The sequence below is a fragment of the Eleutherodactylus coqui genome, chromosome 9 (genome assembly GCF_035609145.1).
Source record: "Eleutherodactylus coqui strain aEleCoq1 chromosome 9, aEleCoq1.hap1, whole genome shotgun sequence".
Classification (NCBI taxonomy): Eukaryota; Metazoa; Chordata; class Amphibia; order Anura; family Eleutherodactylidae; genus Eleutherodactylus; species Eleutherodactylus coqui.
In genome coordinates, this window is record NC_089845.1 from 139,336,391 (window position 1) to 139,359,218 (window position 22,828).

Sequence of the window (22,828 nt, forward strand, 5' to 3'; positions counted from 1 at the left end):
TGAGGAATGCTGTCAGAAGTGGGTATCTGGCTATGCATCAGGTCATAACAGTAACAAGTGCTCTAAACTAAAGATGCTTGTTATCAAGAGGATGAATAATTCTGAGACTGCAGTAGTCAATAAAAGTGGCATTTTGAGTTGAATTTGGAGAAACCGCTTGATATATTAGTTGTGTTGAACTATTTAAAAATTGCTCTTGTTTGATTGTTTTGTTTTTTTTTGCAAACCGCTCAGAGTTTGTAAATTTGGCAAATAAACTTCATTTGCAATGGGGGGGGGGGGGGGGGGGGAATTATGATTACATCTGTATAATAGAGTAGCTATGCTGGGTGATCTGACACATGTAGGTCATCCAATCGGTATTATGTTTCATTCTGTTACCCTATGGATATGCTACAGGGACACTCACAATATCATTAGATATTAGAAAAAACCTTCTGACAGTGACGGTGATCAATGAGTGGAACAGGTTGCCACAGGAGGTGGTGAGTCCTCCTTCAATGGAAGTGTTCAAACAAAGGCAGGACAAATATCTGTCTGGGATGATTTAGTGAATCCTGCACTGAGCAGGGGGTCGGATCCGATGACCCTGGAGGTCCCTTCCAACTCTACCATTCTATGATACTATGACAATACTTCCACAGTGAGTACTATAATAACAGCTGATCCAACTCTCTATAAGATGTCTAATGCCCTTTAACAATAGAACTATAATATAGTATCTCTACATGGCCTTGTACCACAGTTGGCTCTATGCCAGATGGTGTATCATGTAGTGCCCAAAAAGTCCCATCATACAGTGCCTAAATGACATTAGCCAGTCAATAAACTAAATTAACATTCCTCTGTATCAATGAATCTTTTCACTGCGCATTAAAAACCTTTTTATAAAATAAAAGGTTCCAATTTGGACTCCAATTACATTCAGATATTTTCATCTGTTTACACATTTCTTCGGATTTCTTGGGACTATCTGCTGCTCATCATTTTTTTGGATGCCCTATGGGGCATAAGAAGTTGGGGATGATTTATCGCTGCTAACTAGGACTGAAGATGCTGGCGGGTGAGCCTCCTCCCCATGGCATATATCTATATTACACTCAAGTTCTGCACTAACAACCAATCAGGTTGAATCGGGGAACCCAAACAACCAATGAGGTTGCTGGAATTGTGAATCGGAATCAATGAGGTTGCTGGAATTGCTCCATAGTGCCAAACTTGAGTGTTATATAGATATGTGCCTCCCCAAAAGATGGGGTCTCCCCGTCGGTACTAGGTAAGACCCACTCTTTTACCTTTTTAAACGTATTCAACTGGTCCAATTTATTTCTGAGGAGCTATCCTATTATATATGGAATATAGCTGCATCTTGTGCAGCTGCCTTTCCATAGCATGGGGCACCAAGTGGGGAGTCTGGATGCAAGCTCCAGGTGCCCAGACCATCAAGCAAGTGGTGCCCCTTTAGTAGTGACAGATGATGTATGCTGTATGACCACACAGATTGCACCCCTCTAAGGGTAGTTTGCAGTGTATAGCAATTACTGGAGATCCCATATAGTGCAACTGGACTTTGTAAAAACTTTTTGACATGTCATAAGAACATGTCAAAAGTTTTTGATCGTTCAGGTCCAGTCACTGAGCCCCCCAATGATCGCTAGAATAAGCCAACTATGCTTGTCCAAGCATTATCACTGCTTGCTAGATAAAGATAGACTCAATAAAAAGTCTATGGGCCCAGCTTCAGCGAGCCAACAGTACTTGAATCAACACTTCAGGTGGTTCATTCTAGCGATCAGTAGGGGTCTCAGCAGCTGTACCCCCAGCGATGAAAACTTTTGACATGTCCCTATGACACATCAAAAGTTTTTACAAAGCACTTTTAAGAATATACATAGCATTAAAACAAATCTTGTAGTGTCGAGCCTTCAGTGGGTGAAATATATACCTGCACAAATCAGAGAGAAGGGATCGGACTGCACATTGTGACCCTAACCTGGACTTCACTCACTTCACATGAGAATCAATCCCTCCTCTATCGAAGCACTTCATAAATAAATGAGTGAGTCTGTAAATTACCTAGCAGTTCCATTGCATCATCCTCATTATCAATATCTTCTTCCGTGACAGACGCAGGAGTGCTGTGTACCGAGTCAAAGGAGTCCTGGGAAAGCATGGCCGCTAACAGCTTCTTATGTTGCTGCTGCTGTTGCTTCAGACCTTTGTTTTTTGGCTCCATCTTCAAACTAGAAAAAGAAGTAATATAAGTGTCTGGTACATCAATGTAATTAACAGAATGATGGCCAGAGGCGGATTACAGAACCAAGATCATGTGAGATGTTTACATAACTTCTTGAAGTTTCCATGTAACCTACACCAAGAAGCCACTTGGGGCTCCGATTAAAGCACACGGTATAATGTATTACAAAAGTGTTAACACATCCTGGAGTGAACAGACTATTGTGACATCGTCCAGACGACGGTCTTTAAAGGGGTATTGCCACAAACTAAAGTAATGCCAATGGTTCAGTATTACTAAAATTGTAAAAGGGATATTCCGGACTTTTTGAACTACTGACCTATCTTCTGGATAAGTTATCAGTAGTTGATGGGCAGGGGTCCGCTGTTCTTGACCCCATCCATCAGCTGATCGTCCAGCCCACTGCACTGTAAGTGGGCCGATAGAGTCAGCGGATCAGCAGTCGGTGTAGGAAGTGGGAGCACCAGCTTCACCTCCATTGAAATCAATAGAAGTGCCATGCTTCTTTTACACTTCCTGCTTTTTCTAATGGGCAGGACAGGACGTGCAATGCAGTAGGCCGGATGATCACCCAATGGACGGGTGTCCCAAACATCCAACTACTGATTACCTATCCAGAGGATACATGATCAATTCAAAAGTCCCAGGATACCCCCTTAATATGTCCAGATGCTTATTATAAACCAAAATCTGCCAAAATTAACTTAGCGCCTCCCTCTCCCAAAGTACCCAGTGTCAGTGCTTGCTCATAGCAGGTAACATCCAACTTGTGGCGGTTGCGGATGCACTGCGAGAAACACTATTCTATAGCAGCTCTCTCTCCCTCCGTGCAGAGACACAGCACATGTGTAGTTCCACCGGTGTCAGTGCCCGGGTGAGCATGCATAGTGTAATCCATGATATCCTCAGGATAATCCACTTGACCAACCAATGGGGGAATTTACCATTTTGTCTACAATGTGCGCTACTGTGGCATAGGAGGATTGCACAGGAGAGGAGAGAGCGGACCCAGCAGCAATGAGAAAAAAATAAGGGCTTCTGGGAAATGTAGTTTCCCAGTTTAAATTGCCGTTCACTTGCTAGGCAAAGCAGGGCCACCCACGTCAGTACAGTATAATGGGGGCAAGAAAACAAAGAAAAAAGGCAGGTAATAAGTTCATGCATAGTTTTCATAATTGTATAGAAGTACTAGGGGTTTAAATAAATATCGTCTAATTTTGTAATAATTTTTGTTACTCCTTCTGCTGCATCGCATCCCTCCACTTATGATACATACATACATACAATGTACATACCTGGCCTAGACCGATGCACAGACCTTGCAGTTGCACATATGCTGTATAAATTTAGTGTAAGTTTGTGACAAAATTACCCTCAATAGAGCAAACAGAACATAATGGTAATTTGCAGCAATAACGGTTAGATGCCCCGTAAATTTCCCTTTTTTCAACTTTATATATACAATAAAAAACCTTTCTGTGCTCCATTATATGAAAACGGAGAACAAAAGTTGCACTTAAGCAATTGCACTACCTGTAGTAAAGTCTAAGGGCTTAGTCACACGGGCGCATCACATGGGCGCCGATGCGCCCGTGTGACAGAGCCCTTACTGCACAAAGAAGACGGCCGCACTTCAGGACGGACAACTCCCTGCAGCGCCAAAGAAAGAACACATGACCAGCAATGGAGCCTGTCACATGTTCTTTCTTCCGGCGGTGCGCAGATTCGTCCGCATCTGCAGTGCGGCCGTCTTTATTACAGTAACACGGGCGCAGATTACTTTGCTCCCCTGTGATCGGGTTTTTGAACTTTAACAGGTTTTTCAAAAGAACAGGGTTCATAATTCTGCATTTTCACAAATCTCACACAATTTTCATGGCCGTGTGAAAGTGGCCTAAGGGCTCCTGCACACTTGCATTTTTCTTGCGCGTTTTTTCACGCGATATTGTTCCCTTTTTCTACGCGATTGGCAATGGGACTTTCCAATGTTAAAAACGCATCACAAGTTGGTGCTTTCGCCCTTAGGGTGACTACCCACTACAGGTTTTTTTCGCACTGCGAAATTTGCCGCGTTCTTTTTTCTGCAGGGGTCTATGGGACTTGTAATGTTAAAATCACGATCGCGCAAAATGGTGATTTCACGGTAAATTGCGATCTTGCGCGATCGCGATTTTAACATTACAAGTCCCATAGACCCCTACAGAAAAAAAAAACGCTGCAAATTTCGCAGTGCAAAAAAAACCTGTAATGGGTAGTCACCCTTAGGCTGCCTTCATGCTGGCGAGAAAATCAGGTGATTTTTGAGCATTGCGAGAGTGCGAGAAAATGCAGAATTATGAAACCCATGATTTTCATTGTTTTCATTCCCATCTGCGATGTTAAAAAGAAAATCGTAAGCGTCAGCGAGGCGCTATGTTTTTCCTAGGAAAAAATATCTGATACTCAAACATCAAATACAATACTGCCGCGATCTTTGCATGGCGATATCACGCTCGCCAGTGTGAAGGAGCCCATAGACTGGGTTCATAAGCAGCGTTTTTATGGCAAAATTTTGGTTGCGGAATATGTTAACGTATTGCGCAATAAAAGTGCATGGAGCAATTCAGAGACAGAGTATTAAAGGCGCAGCGTGCCCCGTCTGTTGGGGATTTCGCCAAAGTTTCACCCACTGCAACAACACGTGAAGATTTCATCTCCGATTTCGGTGCGGATCTGAAATCTAGGTTAGTAGTGTACTTTACATGCTGTGTGAACTCAGGCTTACTTTTCAAAAAGAGGTTCTGCAGCAGCTCAGGTGGATCACATGGAATATTGTCCCACTGCTATAAGTTATGAAGAATACTCTAGGCCACCTCAGAGTTTTGTGACCTGCAGAAGTGCACTAGGCCTTGCTTTTGATCATGGATCTCTTTGCCGACTTCTACTACTCATCATTTACCGTAGCGTCTCATATATTAGCCCTAGAAGACACCTGTGGTTACAGCAGCGATGTCTTCTTAGCTGTAAGGGCCACTCGGCCAGCTTGTTAATGGCCTTAACAGATGGGCTCATGCACTAAATCTCATAAAATCTTGCAAGATGTGTGAAGACGTGCCATCTGCTTCAAGTATAAATATTCAATGTTGGGAAATCTGAAGGAGGACCTAAATGATATTCTGCATGTTACAGTTGTTGAAAGGCAATGCTATTCTCGGCCTCAGAAGGCTACAGAAAAAAATCCTCCGCAAATAAAAAAAAAAGTTTTCAAACTGAAGTATTTAGGAATCAGCATTTTTATGGAAATCAGGGTTTATGCCATGATGAGAACTCAGAAATGAAGAATTTACATGGGCTTACAATTATACCTACTGGATGTGACAAACTCGGTAATATAATAGATACTAGTAATTATTAGGAAAGTATAGTAGCAGTGTTTCTGGTGGCGCAATGCACCACACAGCTCTGCTACATACATGTCACACAAACAGCTCTGCTACATGTATATCACATATAGCTGTGCTACATGCACGTCACACACACAGCTCTGCTACATGCACGTCACACACACAGCTCTGCTACATGCACGTCACACACACAGTTCTGTTCAGTTCTGTTACATACACATCACACACAGCACTGCTGCATACATTGTTCATTCCATACAACAGTGATCAAAGACAACACAGGACTGGAGATAAAGGACCTATGATGATCTCCCCTTCATGCTCCGCCCCTGGTCACATGATGGTGACAATCATCCCGAGTGAATGACTTACATGCTCCACCCTTGATTACATGACGGTGACATAATCAAAAGGTCCTGCATCCTTGTGCAGATTACAAAAGGACTACAAACCCCTGTGGCCTCAGTTGCTATGGAATATTAACGAGCACAAGCTGGACAGCAGCCATGTTTGTATAGGACCTGTCATGATGTCACCGTCATGTGATCAGGGGAGGAGCATGTAACTCCCTCACTGGGGATGAAGGACCTTTGATGATGTCACCGTCATGTGATCACGGGCAGAGCATGTGAGTCACTCACAAACCCACTCACTCACCCACGCACGGAAGGACAGGTCATCAACAGTATTTTGATTTTCCCATATTTAAGTAAGTAGGTTCTTCACAGGTAGCAAAAGCAGCTGACTAGTCTAAGCTCCCGGCCAACATGAGCCAATAACACAGAGAAGGATTGTTCCTTAAAGGTAGGTAAAGGGTCAATCGCTTCTATTACTTTATTGTTCACCTTTAGGCTACATTCACACGGGCGAACACGATTTTGGGCTGAGAAACTCAGTCCGATATCGCACTTACCAACGTGCGCTTTTTATTCAAAAACGCCTTGCATCAGTTCTGCTAAGTTGCGAACCAAAGACGTGAGTTTCACACACAATAGAGGATCGGAAGTGTCTCCCATTGATTTCAATGGGAAACATCACATGGCACTTGCGTGCACATCGCACGGCATACGTGCTCCATTATGTGAAAACGGAGAACAAGAGTTCTTTGCACTTAAGCAATTACACTACCTGCACTGAAGTCTAAGAGCTCAGTCAGACGAGCAGCGATCCGCACGTATTTCCGCGCGGAAATACGTCGGAATGAGCCCTAAGCGTTACTTTGCTGTTCTATGATCGGGTATTTGAACTTTAATAGGTTTTTAGTCCTTCCACTCATCTTTTCCTGTAAATCTGCAGAACTTGACTAGTAACCGCTAAACCAATGCTTTTCATTTCTTCTCCCTTTTCAAGTCCAAAACCCTTGTGTTTTGCACAAAATCTTCAATGTTTGATCCGCATTCTGCCACTGTTATTGATCTCATCTATAATTTGTAATGGAAATTCAATTTCTTTGGGGAGTTTTAGGTTCATAGTGAAAAGAATTCGAGATCTTACAGTTTCAAGGACACTTCATGCTTGGGCCCGCCACTCTGATTAGAGATGAGCGAGCGTACTCGCTAAGGACAAATACTCATGCGAGTTTTGTCCTTTTTGAGTACCTGCCCGCTCGTGAGAAAAGATTCGGGTGCCGGTGGGGGTGAGCAGTGTGTTGAGGGAGCGCGGGGGGGGGGGGGGGGGTGGAGAGAGGGAGATCTCCCCCCCCCTTTCCTCCTTGCTCTCCCCCGCCACCCCCACCGCCTCCTATAGTTGGCTTCGTGTTTCAATCTAAATATGCTTATGCCAGCAACCATCCCTCATACACAAAGAAAGTGTGATGCCCTTTTATCTCTTATGTAGAGAAGTTTCAACCTAAACAGGAAAAAAACGGATTCTTATATTGCACTGGAAGCCAGCAGGGAAAGAGAAGATTCATCAGTCTGTTTCTAACTTTGTCATGTGGCAAGACTCTACTGAGCATGTCTGCTAATTGCTCTCCCTTTTTGATTAGCTCATAAACATTCCCTATGAGGCCTTAGTCAGACGGGCGATTTTTCGCGCGATTTGCGGATGGCATGACGGATGCGCATCCGCAAATCGCGTGACTGGTGCGCGCAAGTCGTCCGCAAATCACCCAAAAATCTGCTCCTAGCCGCGTTTCATTAGAAACGGGCCGGAGCTGTCCAGCGCATTGCATTCAATGGAGACGGCAATACAGCCGTCTCCATTGAAAGCAATGCGCTGTGGGCGAGCCCAGGATGAATTGTCGGTAAGGGCTTAAATATATAAGCCCTTCCCTGCAATCCATCCTAAAATGTGTTAAAATAAAAAAAAAATTGTATACTCATCCTTCTCCCGGCAGCTGGAGCTCCGCGTGGCCGTCCTGCAGTGGGTGTGAAGGGGGTGTGAGTCAGACCTGCCCCCTGATTGGCTCAGCGCTGAGCCAATCAGAGGCATGCCTCACTCACACCCATTCATGAATTCATGAATGGATGTGAGTCAGACCTGCCCCTGATTGGCTCAGCGCTGAGAGGCAGCAGTCACTCACCCATTCATGAATTCATGAATGGGTGTGTGAGTGTTTTCAGCCTCTGATTGGTCAGGGCTGTGACCAATCAGAGGCAGATCATTCAGCAGGCGGGGATTTTAAAGCCCCGCCGGCTGAATAGTGCCAAGAAGCAGTTCAGGAGAACTGACAGCGGCCGCGGCTGGACTCCGGCTGCAGCGGAAAAGTGAGTATACAGTTTTTTTTTATTTTAACACATTTTAGAATGAATTGCAGGGAAGGGTTTATATATTTAACCCCTTCCCGACAATTCACCCCGCGCACGCCGGCAGCCCATTGCTTTCAATGGAGCGGCTGTATTGCCGCTCCATTGAATTCAATGGGCAAACATCGTTCTTCTCTGTCACAGCTGTTACAGCTGTGGCAGAGAAGAATGATTTGTCTTCTATATGTTCTCAATGGGGTCGGCGCTGCTGCCGCCGGCCCCATTGAGCGCATATAGAGAAGAGAACAGGAATCGCAGATCGCAGATAGGTGCGATCTGCGATTTTTTGTTCTATAATTTATCGGACGAGCGCATAAAAAGCGCTCGTGTCCGATACCATTGCAAAGCAATGGTTTTATAAAATCGCCGGACGCATGCGCATGCGCAAATCGCGCGAAAAATCGCCCGTCTGACTAATGCCTGAGAGTGACCTACCAGCAAACAATATGTTGTTATGTATCTGAATGTCACACCTTCTTTTGTCTTGAGTTACAATATAAACTTTTTTGACGCCATTATTAAATCAGATGTCCATTGGTCTTGCACTCTACACTGCATGTTATTCATTGGCTTCTCCGAGTTTGTACCAACCACTCCTAATGTGGCACCCACGGTATATCTAAGAGTGCATTTGCGCCAACAAAGGTTCGACAAAGTAAAAACTTAAGGTGATTGACAGAGATAAAGCTTCTTTATAAAGATGGGTTTCATATGTGTAACACTGTAAAAGAACTCATAATCAACACTCCCCACTCGTCTCCAACCGATGGCTACAGGTCCTCCTGGTGATGTATTGTTTACAGGCTGCAGTCAGATTGTGATGTCCCGTAAACTTGCGGCTCTAGCCAATGACAAAGCTCAAGAGTTAGGCAGGGAACAAGCATGGAGAAGTCTTTATTATGTTCTCCCCATGGAGGTGCCATTTTTATGAAGAAGCTGTATCTTGGACAACCCCTTGAAATATTCACAAAAGATCTGATGTTAAATTCCTAATAGTTCATCAAAACAGATGAATGCAGCAAAATCGCCATCTATGACTTCAAACCTCCATATCTGAAGCCTCAAATATATCTGTTCTACTGATTTTTTAAATCATATTTGTATTTTATTTACATTACTTTTCCTTGAAGTAGAAGTTTATTCTTTCTAAAAAAGAATAAAAGCATATTTTCATCTTGTAAAGTGATGGCACATAGTCAAGATATACAGTATTGTTTGATCGCTGGTGGTCCAATCTCTGGAACACCCCCCAATCCTCTGAGTGACGGGATCGTGCTGCTCGTGCAGCGCTGCAGCCGCTTCATTTTTTTTTGTGCTACAGTGGCACTTCAGGCACCGGACTGTACAGAAAACTACCAGCAGCCTCATTCCCTTCACAGTAGATGTTCACAAGAGCCACTGTGAAGGAAAGAGCAATGAAGGGGATTGGTACATCTGCTCAATACCCGGGAACCAAGCCTCACCCAAACGCAAGACAGCGTTTACGAAAACGCCATAAGCACACAAAATGCAAACTGAACACCCAGGTAGGACTGCGAACTGGTCTCACGGGCAGACACAACATATCTCTACTCTAACGGGACAACCACCACATCAAAACCTGCCTACAAGCATGGCGATCATCCCAATAAGGACGGCCCTGTGCTAGAAACTAGGGACCTACGTATCCCTGGATGGCAAACAATCCACAGCAGGACAGGATGCAGCTCACACCAACTCACAGAACAGAACTGTTCACACCTGATGTCTGGCCAACTGCGCAGACACTGAACATGAAACCATTAACATCTATACACACACAACAGATAACAGGCATGCAAGAAAACCAAACCCTAGAGTGAAGGGATACCAGCTTACTCTTGCAGAGGGACTGTTATATATATGCAGCAGACCCGTGGGGATTGGCTGGTTAGAGAAGTCCACACCCAGCCCGCTCAATTATTTTACACCTGTGAAGCTGTGCTCCTGGAAACCTGAAGAACAACAGATCCCAGCAGCACAAACCTGACAGGGATGTAGTACTACACCAACAATATGGCCTCTCCATTCTCAGGCTCAATGGTGGTCCTCCTAGTGGTATGCCATCGCTTTTTATGATAAGAATACCCCATTGATTAAGAAAAAAAAATCCATCCCTACCCGATTGAGCCGAGCATTTTGTATCCTTCCTTACTGTCACTACTGAATATATTTTCATTTATCTTTACAGGAAAATAAACTCAGTGGGATAATGAACTGAGTCTGCCGAGGACTCAGGGCTATAAACACAGTAAGCATCCCGGCCCCAATTTATAAGTCTTCAGAATTATCTTAACAGCATTGCTTTATGAATATTTCATGAAATGAAGTAATTTGTTGTTGTTTGTTATGTGCTTAGCCTCTTATCTACTTGTATTAATAAGGCTCTGAGAATTTTCATTTTAAATTGTGTCTACAAGTCCTTCCATTAAAGTCAGATTATCATATCTGTGTTGTGTTTGAAGATGCTTAGATACATTATTAAATGTTCTCCTCCAAAGATAAACGCGGCCACCAAATTGTTCTATTGTTTTCTTTTTCTTGTTTTTGTTGAAGCAAGTCCCAGCTTTACGATTCGATGAGCCCGATGCAAAGATCAATGATTTAAGAAGAAACTCTAGTTGCATGCGCTTGGAAAACATGTCGGCCAGAGATATGTGGAGTTGCAAGATAGGAAGTAAAGAGAATCTGATCCGCAATTCAAGCCATCCATAGGGATGGATGGGCCTCTGCTCATGAATTAATGCATGCAGATTTGTTTTGTGAACCTTTTGGTCCGGAAAACAAATCGCAGCATGCTCCATTTCAGTGCGGCACCCACAAGGGTAGCTTCTATTGATGTCAATCTAAGCCATTCAATCTGTGGCCCATCCAAATTGAATTGTGGACGGGCTGCGGATTTCGCGGGAAAACAGAAGTTAAAAAGAAAAAACTCCACTGCACATGTGAGGTGGCATACTCGCCAGCCCTTCTGCATGAATTAACCTGTTTCCCTGAAAATAAGACCTACCCCTAATATAAAACCTAGCATGATTTTTCAGGATTTTTGAGGGTGCAGAATGATTTTTCAGGATTTTTGAGGGTGCAGAATGATTTTTCAGGATTTTTGAGGATGCTTGAAGAATAAGGGCTACTCCAAAATTAAGCCCTAGTTACAGTTAATTAAAAAAGTCAATTTAAATAGTGTCCAGGCAGCTATACATGTAAAAAAGTGAAATCGTTTGGAGCAAAAATTAATATAAGACACTGTCTTATTTTCGGGGAAACGGGGGTAGCAGTGAAGAAAATAGAAGACCCAGACAGGCACGCAGAAGACCCGGACAGGTAAGCAGTGACCTCGACCGCTTGCAGGGTCGGATTCCGTTGTGGGCTCCCGCATGAGGAATCCGACCCACCCGTGGACATGAGGCCTAAAGTCACTGAGGTTCACAGTAGATTAAAAAAGCTCTTAAAGGGGTTGTCCCTTACCTACTAAGTTATATGAATGCCTTGGAGTGGGCCACTGACGAAAAACATTCTTCAGAGCGCAGAACTACTAACAAGGAGCCTTTCTCATCCACAATTGCAAGGTGCTGCTGTGTTGGCATGACATCAAAAGGCCTAGCACTGATCTCCCAGTCTGCCATATACAGAAATCTATGGAAGGCTGTCTCTGGCTTGTCCAGAAAAAAACAAGCCCTCACTTAGCTCTGTCAATAGAAAAATAAAAAAGTTATGCATCTTACACTATGGTGACAAAAAAAATGAACTTTTTGTAAAGTCTATCGATTGTGCAAAAGTAGTAAAACAAGCAATTGGTGAATGAGGAAAAAGTGTTTCCCCTCCATGTCCAGAGTGGTCTCTCAAGAGTTCTACCATCATATACCTGAGACTGACGATGAGAATACTACGGGAGAAGAGTGACTCTTAATTACCTAAGTGTTGTACCTAAAACGGTCGTACTTTATTCTTTGAAAATCAAAGCTGGAAATTGTGACTTAAAGTAAACCGTGTGCCTTCGGTTTAAAACTACATCTTCGACTGTGGACTTATTTATTCGACTCGGGTGATTAATCTCTCAGAACAGGCACTAGCATCATGTGAACAGATAAGTACCAGGAGTGCCAAAGCACAGTTGTTAATTTTATTCCCCTGCGTGTAGCCAGGCTGGGCCGTGTATTTGGAGGTACTGGGAGGAGACAGTAGCACCATCGTGACCTCCCATCATCTTGCATCCCCACTGTCTTCCCCAACCGCTGCACATGGTGATGGCGAATTTAATAGAAGAGTTTAAGAAAGGCATGGGCACCTTTCTTGAGTGTTACAATATTACACGATATAATCACTGATTACTCAGGTCTGTTGATCCAGGGATTAATCCGATTCCCAGAGTCAGGAAGGAACTTTTTTCCATCAGATTGGGAAAATTTGCTTCTACATCATTGTTGTTGTTTTTTTGCCTTCCTCTGGATCAATGTTAGGGAGGGGGGGGGGGGGGGGCAATAGGCAGAACTAGATTAGTTTTTGTTTTTTTTTTGCTGTACTACTTTAAAAAAATAAAATATCCTTAAGAAAATATAAAATTATTTTCTGCCAGGATGCCATGGCAACTGAGAGGCACCTCTCTTCACAGCATGAAGAGGCAGAAGGATTTGAGCGATCCTACTTCCACAGAAGATCTGTGCTTAGTTCTCCAAGTTGCTTGGAACAACTTCCATGCCAAGTTCCTTCAAAAGCTCTGAGCAAATGTACCTGGTAGAAATGATGCTGTTTTGCAATTTACACGGCTGTATTTGCACTGCGGGATCCAAAGCGAGTGATCGCCTCCAGATTCAGCAGCAACTACTGCCCATAGGACATGCTAAGCAAAACACTTTTCCATGTCCACGAGTGGAAATCAACTGGAATTTTCTGCTCGCGGGGAAAAATCGAAGCATGTCCTATTCTAGTGCGAGCCTCGCACCAGCAGCTTCCATTGCAGTCAATGCGGTTCCACGTCATCACCGGTGCAACACTCTGCACTGCGCATGTGCAGCGGTGCACCAGACAGGACACATCCGCAGAGCCGAGAGAGGAAGACTAGGCAGGTACGCTGGGGTCAATGCTGTTGTGCAGAAAAGTGTAGTCAACTACACTCTGCAATACAACTGGCTGCCTAAAAAAAAAATTAAAAAACATGCACAAGGGAATGTTTTCCTTTCGCATTTTTACAATAGTAGTCGGTTACACATATATCAGCAGAACAGCCATTTGGTTGCATATACCTAGAGCATATGTTCAGCTGAACTAGTTACATATGTAATATGTGACTTATCAAGGCAAAGTTCAGTTGGAAGGTCTCAATATCTCTCAGATATTATGTAATTACTGAGCAACTTCAGAGGGGTTTTTTTAATCAAAAATTAATTTGGGGCAGGTTAATAGCACCAACTTATTCCGCAGCGCTTTTAGGTAATTTATTTATATTTCCCCACCAAGCTGGGTATTCATTTTACCGATCTTGGAAGGATAGAAGGCAACCGTGAGTCGGCTACCTGAACCATGCAGGGATTGAACTTAAGGTTGTGAGCGAGAGCTTAGGACTGTATTTCTGCTACCTTAACACTCTGCGCCACACACGGCTCTGTGATTGGCTGTAGCGGTAACATGCCGGTACATGTGTTGTTGCTGCTGCCATGTAAGCAAAGACTGCCGGCAGAGCTTCGGGGTCACAGCACTGGAGTAGTGGAGGATTTTACAGGTGACTGGATTTTTTTTTTATTTTACCAAGTATTGTGCAGCAATTTTTTTTAACACCTTTTAACGCCTTTTAAGGTTTTTCGGAACTCAGTATCTAATATGACAGTAAATATTGATTAGCAGAATGACTTCACAAGAGCCAGTGTAGGACAGTCAAACCACATCTGAGGAAGTGTGTTGGAGACTAACTCTCTACACCTCGTACACTGCAGTATATGACCTTCATTGCCTTCAATAGCTTTTAAAAGCGACAAAAATATGCACTAGCCGCGAGCTATGTACCACGATACTTACCTCCCGGCAGGACTGCCACTGCCTTCATCCCCTTCACGCTGTTCATTCTTATTTCTTGGTACAGGAGGTTGTATCATTTCTGAAGCTAAAGGGTCAATGTCATCGTCTTCCCGTCCCACCCATTCTCCAATCACACAGGGTCTCAGAAGCGAGGAGTTAAATGTTCTCGGGTCCTGAAGATATCAAAAATGGATTTATTTTAGTGATACAAGTAAAATGATTAAAAACAGGCATGTTAAGGGGGATTAACAACAAATGAAGTTATAGATATTTGAAACCTTTTTTCCCCATTTTTAGATTTTAAGTCCCGATGCCAAAAGGCTGTATCGGGAAATCTCACCGCGTAATTAACGGCTGAGATACAAAAAACAAAAAGACAAATTACGTGCTAAAATCTGAAGGACTATGCCACATAGAAGAGAGTCGGGTCCACTACATGGTAGTGAGTGCTTGAGGTTATAGTTCCTTGATAGAGATGAGCAAGTATACTCGCTAAAGGCAATTGCTCGAGCGAGCATTGCCTTTAGCGAGTTTCTGCCCGCTCGAGACGAAAGGTGCCGGCGCGGGGGAGCGGTGAGTAGCGGAGTCAGCAGGAGGGAGCGGGGAGGAACGGAGGGGAGATCTCTCTCTCCCCCGCTCGAGACGAAAGGTTCGGGTGCCGGCGCGGGGGAGCGGTGAGTAGCGGAGTCAGCAGGAGGGAGCGGGGAGGAACGGAGGGGAGATCTCTCTCTCCCCCGCTCGAGACGAAAGGTTCGGGTGCCGGCGCGGGGGAGCGGTGAGTAGCGGAGTCAGCAGGAGGGAGCGGGGAGGAACGGAGGGGAGATCTCTCTCTCCCCCGCTCGAGACGAAAGGTTCGGGTGCCGGCGCGGGGGAGCGGTGAGTAGCGGCAGTCAGCAGGAGGGAGTAGGGGGGAGAGAGGGAGAGAGAGATCTCCCCTCCGTTCCGCCCCGCTCTCCCCCGCAGCTCCCTGCCTGCCGCCAGCACCCGAACCTTTTGCCTCGAGCGGGCAGGTACTCGCTAAAGGCAATGCTCACTCGAGCAATTGTCTTTAGCGAGTATACTCGCTCATCTCTATCACTTGACGAACATCAATACCAACTTTTGACATATCTCTATGGCATGTAAGATCATTACTTCATCATCAAGCAAATGGACAACTAAAAATCTAAAATTACAAGAAACATTTAGGATTGAATTCTAGATTTCCAGATCCTATTATGAACATTTTAAACAGGACGGATCCAAAATAGAGATATAAAGTATCAGTATCTCGAAATCCAAATCCAAAAACGCCCAATCATCTTATCAATATTACATCAGTGCCATCAACGGCTGGCAACTTGGAACTGCCCTGAGATGATATACTCTCTAATGAAATCCATCAGAACTGACAAATATCCTTTAGACGGCAGAAGAATGGCGTTTTGAAACACTAAAACTGCAATATTTCAGAAAACGCTTGTAAAGAATACAAATATCCATCTCAATAATCTATGAGGAGAAATAGAAGTCATTGGCAGATTACTGCCTTTAGCTCATAGTTCCATAGGGACCTCATGTTGTAAAGGTCAATATTACCTGTTCCAATTCATCTGTGACTGCAATACCTGTGGAAAACAAATTTCAAAAAGTTTATAACATTTCTCTTTTGGGTAAAAAAACAAAAACAAAAAAAGTTACTCTAAAAATTGAAAGGGGTTTTTCCCAGGACTCGAAATTGCTTCACAGCCATTCTGTCCTTCCTGGTTGGCTGCTGCTGATGGGACATGTGATTGCTGTAGCCAATCGCCAGCTATAGAAGGTTACTGCTGTGGCCAATGGTTGGCTGCAGCAGTCACATGTACTGGTCAGCAGCAACCAAGAAGGACAGAGAGGTTGTTAAGCAATTGTATGTTATGGGGAATCCCCTTTAATGGAAAAAAGGTTATTTGTAAAGCTGTGCTCATTTATATTGTTTGACAATTATGTAGACATGCTGGGAAATTAAAGGCGTTGTCCAGTTGTAAATTGTTGATGGTCAATTCACAGGATAGGTCATCAATAGTATGCCCAATAGCTGTTTTCTGGGCCGGTATGCCTGATGAAAGATCACATTTCTGCAGGAAGCAGAAACCTCTGTTCTCACTGCAGTGGTCAGGCTTGGTATTGCAGGCCAAGATCCCACTAAATTGAATGGGAATTTTGCCTGTAATACCAAGCCTGACCACTGCAATGCAAACAGAGGTGTGCTTTCTGCAGAGTCAGCTCAGTGGATGGGCAAAACAGCTCGGGGAACAGCGAGGATCCTGGGTAGTCGAGCCTTGACCATCAACTATTGAGGAGCTATTTTAAAAGATATGCCATCAATAGTTTACAACTGGACAGCTCCTTTAAACTCGGGGGCATAGTCATGAATTTATGGGGGGGTGGGGCGGGGGGCAGAGTTAATTTTAGCAGAAAACAATAACTATTTTTGTATGTAAATATATACACTGTAGGCATTTGAAGGGTGAAGTTGTGGATGGAGTATACCTCCCTGCCAGGCTTTTAGTCTGAACAGGGTGGCGGTCCAGTCCACAACTTCACCCTAGTTCTCTGGAAGCTCAGCTATAGGCCCTGACCTCATTACTGGAGCATAAAAGGCTGCAGCTCCAGGAAGCCATAGTAACATAGTATGTAAGGCCGAATGAAGACAATGTCTATCTAGTTCAGCCTGTTTATCCTCCTGTGTTGCTGATCCAGAGGAAGGCAAAAAACCCCAAGAGGCAGGAGCCAATTAGCCCTATTGGGGGAAAAATTCCTTCCCGACTCCCTAATGGCAATCAGACTGTTCCCTGGATCAACCCCTAATAGTTCCTACCTGCCTATATACCAGGATTGACAATTAACCTAAGATTTATATCCTGTAATATCCTTCCCCTCCAGAAAGACATCAAGTCTCCTTTTAAACTCCTCTATGGATTTTGCCATCACCACATCCTCCGGCAGAGAGTTCCACAGTCTCACTGCTCTTACAGTAAAGAACCCCTTTCTGTGTTGGTGGTGAAACCTGCTTTTCTCTAGACGTAGCGGATGCCCTCTTGTTACCGTCGCAGTCCTGAGTATAAACAGATCCTGGGAGAGATCCATGTGTTGTCCCCTCATGTACTTATACATAGTTATTTGATCACCCCTTGATCGTCTTTTTTCCAGGGTAAATAATCCCAATTTTGATGCCTTTCCGGATATTCCAGTCCCTTCATTCCATGTATTAGTTTAGTTGCCCTTCTTTGAACCCCCTCAAGCACTGTAACATCTTTCCTGAGCAGCGATGTCCAGAACTGTGCGCAGTATTCCATGTGAGGCCTGACAAGTGCCTTATAAAGTGGAAGAATAACGCTCCCGTCCCTCGCCCCTATCCCTCTTTTAATGCACCCCAAGACTTTATTTGCTTTTGCAGCAGCTGACTGGCATTGGTTACTATAGTTTAGTCTACAATCCACTAGTACCCCCACGTCTTTCTCCATCTCACTTTTCCCTAGCAGTACCCCATTTAGTGTACATTGGTGACATCCGTTTCTCTTGCCCATGTGCATAACCTTACATTTTTCAACATTGAACTTCATTTGCCATTTTTCTGCCCAAGCCCCCAGCTTATCCAGGTCCGTTTGTAGCCGTACATTGTCCTCTGTTGCATTGGTTATATTGTATAATTTTGTGTCATCTGCAAATATTGATATTTTGCTGTGCTGTCCATTGATAAATATATTGAACAGAATGGGGCCTAATACTGAGCCCTGTGGAGACAAGGCAGCCTGAGGAGAAAACTACTGAGTACCTTGCATGGTGCAGCTTCCTTTGGTGTGTCTGCGTGAACCTGAGCAGCCTGTGCGGTGCATATTCTATGGACTTTTCATGTTGTGTGCTTAGAGTGTGCTGCACAAAATAAAGCTTGGAGTGACTTTACCCACTACTTGGACTCCCTTGTGTCGCTGCCGCCCTCCCCTGGAGGATAAACTATCACAACACATATACATACATACATACATACATACATACACACGTGTTTTGGACTTACTCCGTGACAAATTTTCCAGAGCTTTCCCCAGTTTTTTGCTCTCTTGGAGGATGTGGTTTAACTCATCAAAATCTCGACTTTCTGGCTTTGTTCGCCAGTCCCACTTAGGGTGTTCAATAGATCTGGGCACTGAAAAATCAAGAAAAATTATATTATAAAAACACTGAAAATAAAATTCATAAAAAATTGTAAACCATATATTTATAAAGGCTCAATTAGAATAAGAAAATATTGGGCTACATTCACATATAACAGTTTTCTTGTGGTTTTAACTTAATTTTATAAAGACTTTCGTAAAAGCGGCAACACTTCTGCAAAGCAGGGTCATTTTTACACATCAAAGCAAATCTGTTGAATGTAGGCCCCTTGCAAATGGAATGCACCATAAGCCAGAAATGTTCTGTCATCGAAACACTGGTTGTAGGAGGAAATCTCATATATACAATGTGCGATTGATAAACTGAACACAGTGATGGAAAGCCATAACAATAGTGTGAACAGAGACTAACAGTGGTCCTTCTGTGCCCATGACTCTTGACAAGTAACAGTGGTCTTTCTATGCTCCTACTGCAGTGGGCTTACATTCCTCGCCTGTTTTCCTTACACTCGTGCAGTTCAGGTTTCCCAAGATATATACATCCACAGTCTCAGTTATCTGTTGGATCTGTCTCTCTTGGAAGAAACTCTCTTAACTGGATGGACCCTAGAACTCTTTCACACTTGTAATTAACATCAGGCAGTTAAGGCCCATGTAGACACAATGATTATCGCTGAAATTCACTCAAAAGCTATCTTTTGTGCGATGATCTTTGTGTGTTAATGTGCCCCTCTTTCACTTTTCTGCCGAACGATGAATTTCAGTTTGACATAAAATCCATCGTTCGGCAGGACAACTGATAAGAAGGGCCGCACAGTGTTTTGCCAGGGGAGCCCTGATTACATTGTCTTAGCTGTAGATGTGTAGATAGCAGCACAACCAATATATGCAGATATAATAGCATATGGAGCAGGTGCTGTATAAGTCACCAATGGATAGATCAGCACACGGAGGATTAAATGTCCATCTTTATTCCTCAATACGACACAGAGTTGCAACGTTTTGACCCTGTCTGGGTCGAAACGTTGCAACTCTGTGTAGTATTGAGGAATAAAGATGGACATTTTATGAAGAATCCTCCGTGTTCTGATCTATCCATTGGTAACTTATACTACATTGTCTTAGCTGTCAGCCCCATGGCAGAACAAAGAGAATTTATTCAGAGAACAGTGGGTGGTCTGTTCTCTGAATACAGCTCCTGGCAGCTCACAGGCTACTAATTGGTATTAATAGGCATTAGTATGGAGTAGTAGTTTATACAAAATGATCACTCAGTGATCATCTTTGTATGCAAATGCACCTCTACTCACTGCTCTTGCAAGACTTGTGGGTTCTGAATAGAAACTCTTGCGCACTCACACCCATGCCCTCTCGAGCTTGTCCTGGGTTCCAAAACCCTGATGTTGCTGCACTCTGGCAGGAGCAGCAGCCCATCTCTCCTCAATCTCCATCGTCGACCAACTCCAACTCCCAACTCCAGCTCACAATCTTCTTCCTTCACACCTCACTCAGAACTCATCACCTGCACACCGACCAATACACAATTAGACTAGACAAACTGATATGTTTTCCAGACATTAGCCCTTTCCTGCCTGGAAGTGTTAATACACATAATACTGACTCATACAACAGTCATGATAATGACACAAGACATACATGGAACATGCATTCCAAAGTGCTGGAGGGGACCCCAAACTCTGGGCCACTACATCTATCCCTGACCCTCTCTATTCTTGACCCCTCCTTCTCAAGTAATCATGGTTCTCGGTGCCACTGAACACCTCCCCAAGTAACATTAGTTCTCCTGAGTCCCTGACTGCATCCCCAAGTAAGGAAGCTATCAAACAGCATTATTTAATACGCTGTGTGCTTTCATTGGGGGGGACTGTGACAGCTGCAAAAAACAGCGCTGTGACTGATTCCCTGAATAGAGCCATTCACTTATATTTTGAAACGGACATCCCGTTGGCATCCGTTTTACAAGGTTTCCATTAGTTTCTGGTTTGAGTACAGAACAGTGCGGTCAACTATGTTATTCTATACCAGAGAGGTGTCCCTGTCACAATACAAGTGAATGTCTCCATTCCTTTCTGTCGCGGATTTGGGGATTCCGTCCTGAATGGAACCACACAGCAGAATAAATAATGAATGTTCTCTCTTAACAGTGGACCCTCTGTGTCTCTGGCCTGACCCCCTTCCCAAGTAATGGTGGTCCCTTTGCGGCAACATTTATTGGCCTTTTTATAATTCTGACCAAATATCCAAACATTTTTAACTTTTATTTTAAAACCCTCTAGTTGTTATTGCTTCTTCTGTCATCAATATGGGTGGGCCCTGTGGCAGGGACCAGCAGAGGATACAATGTGCATAGCGGATCCTACTCTCATCTTCTTTACACTTACGTACCTCTGAGTATCAGAAGAACCAAGGAAGAAGGATTGGGGGAGGAGGATTCAGGGTACACACTGTATCCTCCGTGCGTCCCTGCAGAAGTGCCCGCCTGTGCTGATGATAAAGTGATAACAACTATAAGCTACCATCTGTGTCACGAGAGACGTCCCTTCCCCACCCCACACTAGTTTTGATAGGAAATCCAGTGGGGAAGGAAATGTTTAATTTTTTTTAAGTAGCTGCCCCCAGAAAGAAGCCAATCCAGGCAAGGGACTTCAAGTCCTTAGAGCTAAATACGGTCCTGGTGTGCATCCATAAGGATTAGAAATAATTAGTTAGCAGGCCGGCTGCAGGGGGCAGAGATTGTACTAAGGACATAGGATTGCTGTCAAATTTCTCTCTTTCATGCCCCAATCATGGATCGAGATTAGAGATGAGCGAACGTGTCCGTTACGGACACATCCGCACCCGGACACCGGCTTTAGCGAACACTGCAGTGTTCGCGCGTAAGTGTCCGGGTGCCGCCGGGGGGCGGGGAGATGCGCGGCGGCGCGGGCGGCAGTAGCGGGGAACAGGGGGGAGCCCTCTCTCTCTCCCTCTCCCCCCCACTCCCCGCCGCACCCCCCCGCGCTGCCACGGCGGCCCCCGAACTTTTTCGCCCGAACACCGAGGTGTTCGCAAAGTTCGGTGTTCGGGCGAAAAAGGGGCGGGGCCGAACGTGTTCGCTCATCTCTAATCGAGATATTTTCACAAGGGGAAAAGTAAATTGGAGGCTCAGGAGGTGCTTGAGGTGTTGATAACAGAGACACTGACAGTTATGTTCTGTAATTTTTGAGACCGTATTAATATTGGTAAAGTGTTAATGGTATTGTTCAGAAGCTACTATTATGTTAAGGTTCCTAGTTCGTGGTGTCTAAGGCCTCTCTCACACAGGCATCTTTGTACAGTGTTTAGCGTTGCCTTTTCAGTGCTGTGCTAAACACTGTACAACGCTCCCATTCATTTCAGCGGCGCTATTCAGACAAGCGTCAAAACACAACGTCTTCAACGCTGTGCTTTGACAGCGATGCATGTTCTAAACGCAAGCACTAAACAGAGCTAAATGCAAACGCTAGCTGCACGACCGCCCCCCAAAAAGTAATACTCATCTAGCTGGCGCTGTCCAAGTCCCTGCCGCTGCTCTCCAGAGCTCTGGGCAGGCTTTCGGGCACTTGTTATCACTGACAGAGAATATTTTTGCTAGTGATATGTTTTGAAGACCCCGCCTCCAGCAAAAAATTGCTCTGATTGGTTCCTCAAGCGCTGGCTCAGCTAATCAGAGCCAGCACTCGATGAACCAATCACGGCCATTCAATGAATGGCTATGATTGGTGCATCCTGTGCTGGCTGTGTTTGGCTGAGCCCTCGGGCTCAGCCGAACACAGCAATCTCTTGCTGGAGGTGAGGTCTTCAAACCCTGTCACTAGCAAAGGATTCTCTGTCAGCGATAACAAGTGCCCAGAGCTCCAGAGAGCAGTGGCAGAGACCCGGACGGAGCCAGCTAGGTGATTGTTTTTTTTTTCAGCTTCCTTGGCTGAGCTGAAAATGCAGCCAAAACGTTGTGAAAAATGCATGACAGCGCTGCTGCAACCGCAGTAAACGCAGCACTGAAAAACACAGAGTTTCTGCAAAAGCCTGTGTGAAGGAGGCCTAAGGTAAAAGTTCAATTCCTTTCTCATTACTATTCCATTGTTTACTGTTATTTCCGTGTTCTTAAATAAATATTGTATATTTTCGTTAGTCCATGTGCCGCATCATAACCTGAATCTTGCGTCACCCCACCTCGACCCACAACATGGGTAAGTACAGAATGCAACAGAAAAACCTCTATGTTCCTCTTTATGGAAT

At 44.4% G+C, this 22,828-nt stretch overlaps 1 protein-coding gene across 3 annotated transcripts in view; it reads right to left on the minus strand.

Moving 5' to 3' along the window:
* Positions 1 to 22,828, minus strand: part of C9H8orf34 (chromosome 9 C8orf34 homolog) — a 311,372-nt gene that overhangs the window by 194,760 nt on the left and 93,784 nt on the right. For all 3 annotated transcript variants that reach the window (XM_066578559.1, XM_066578558.1, XM_066578560.1), the window contains exons 4-7: positions 18,454 to 18,582; positions 15,996 to 16,024; positions 14,418 to 14,590; positions 2,077 to 2,243 (exon numbers count right to left, since the gene is read on the minus strand). In XM_066578559.1, coding sequence (XP_066434656.1) covers positions 2,077 to 2,243; positions 14,418 to 14,590; positions 15,996 to 16,024; positions 18,454 to 18,582 — 498 coding nt within the window. The remainder of the gene's footprint in view (positions 1 to 2,076; positions 2,244 to 14,417; positions 14,591 to 15,995; positions 16,025 to 18,453; positions 18,583 to 22,828) is intronic.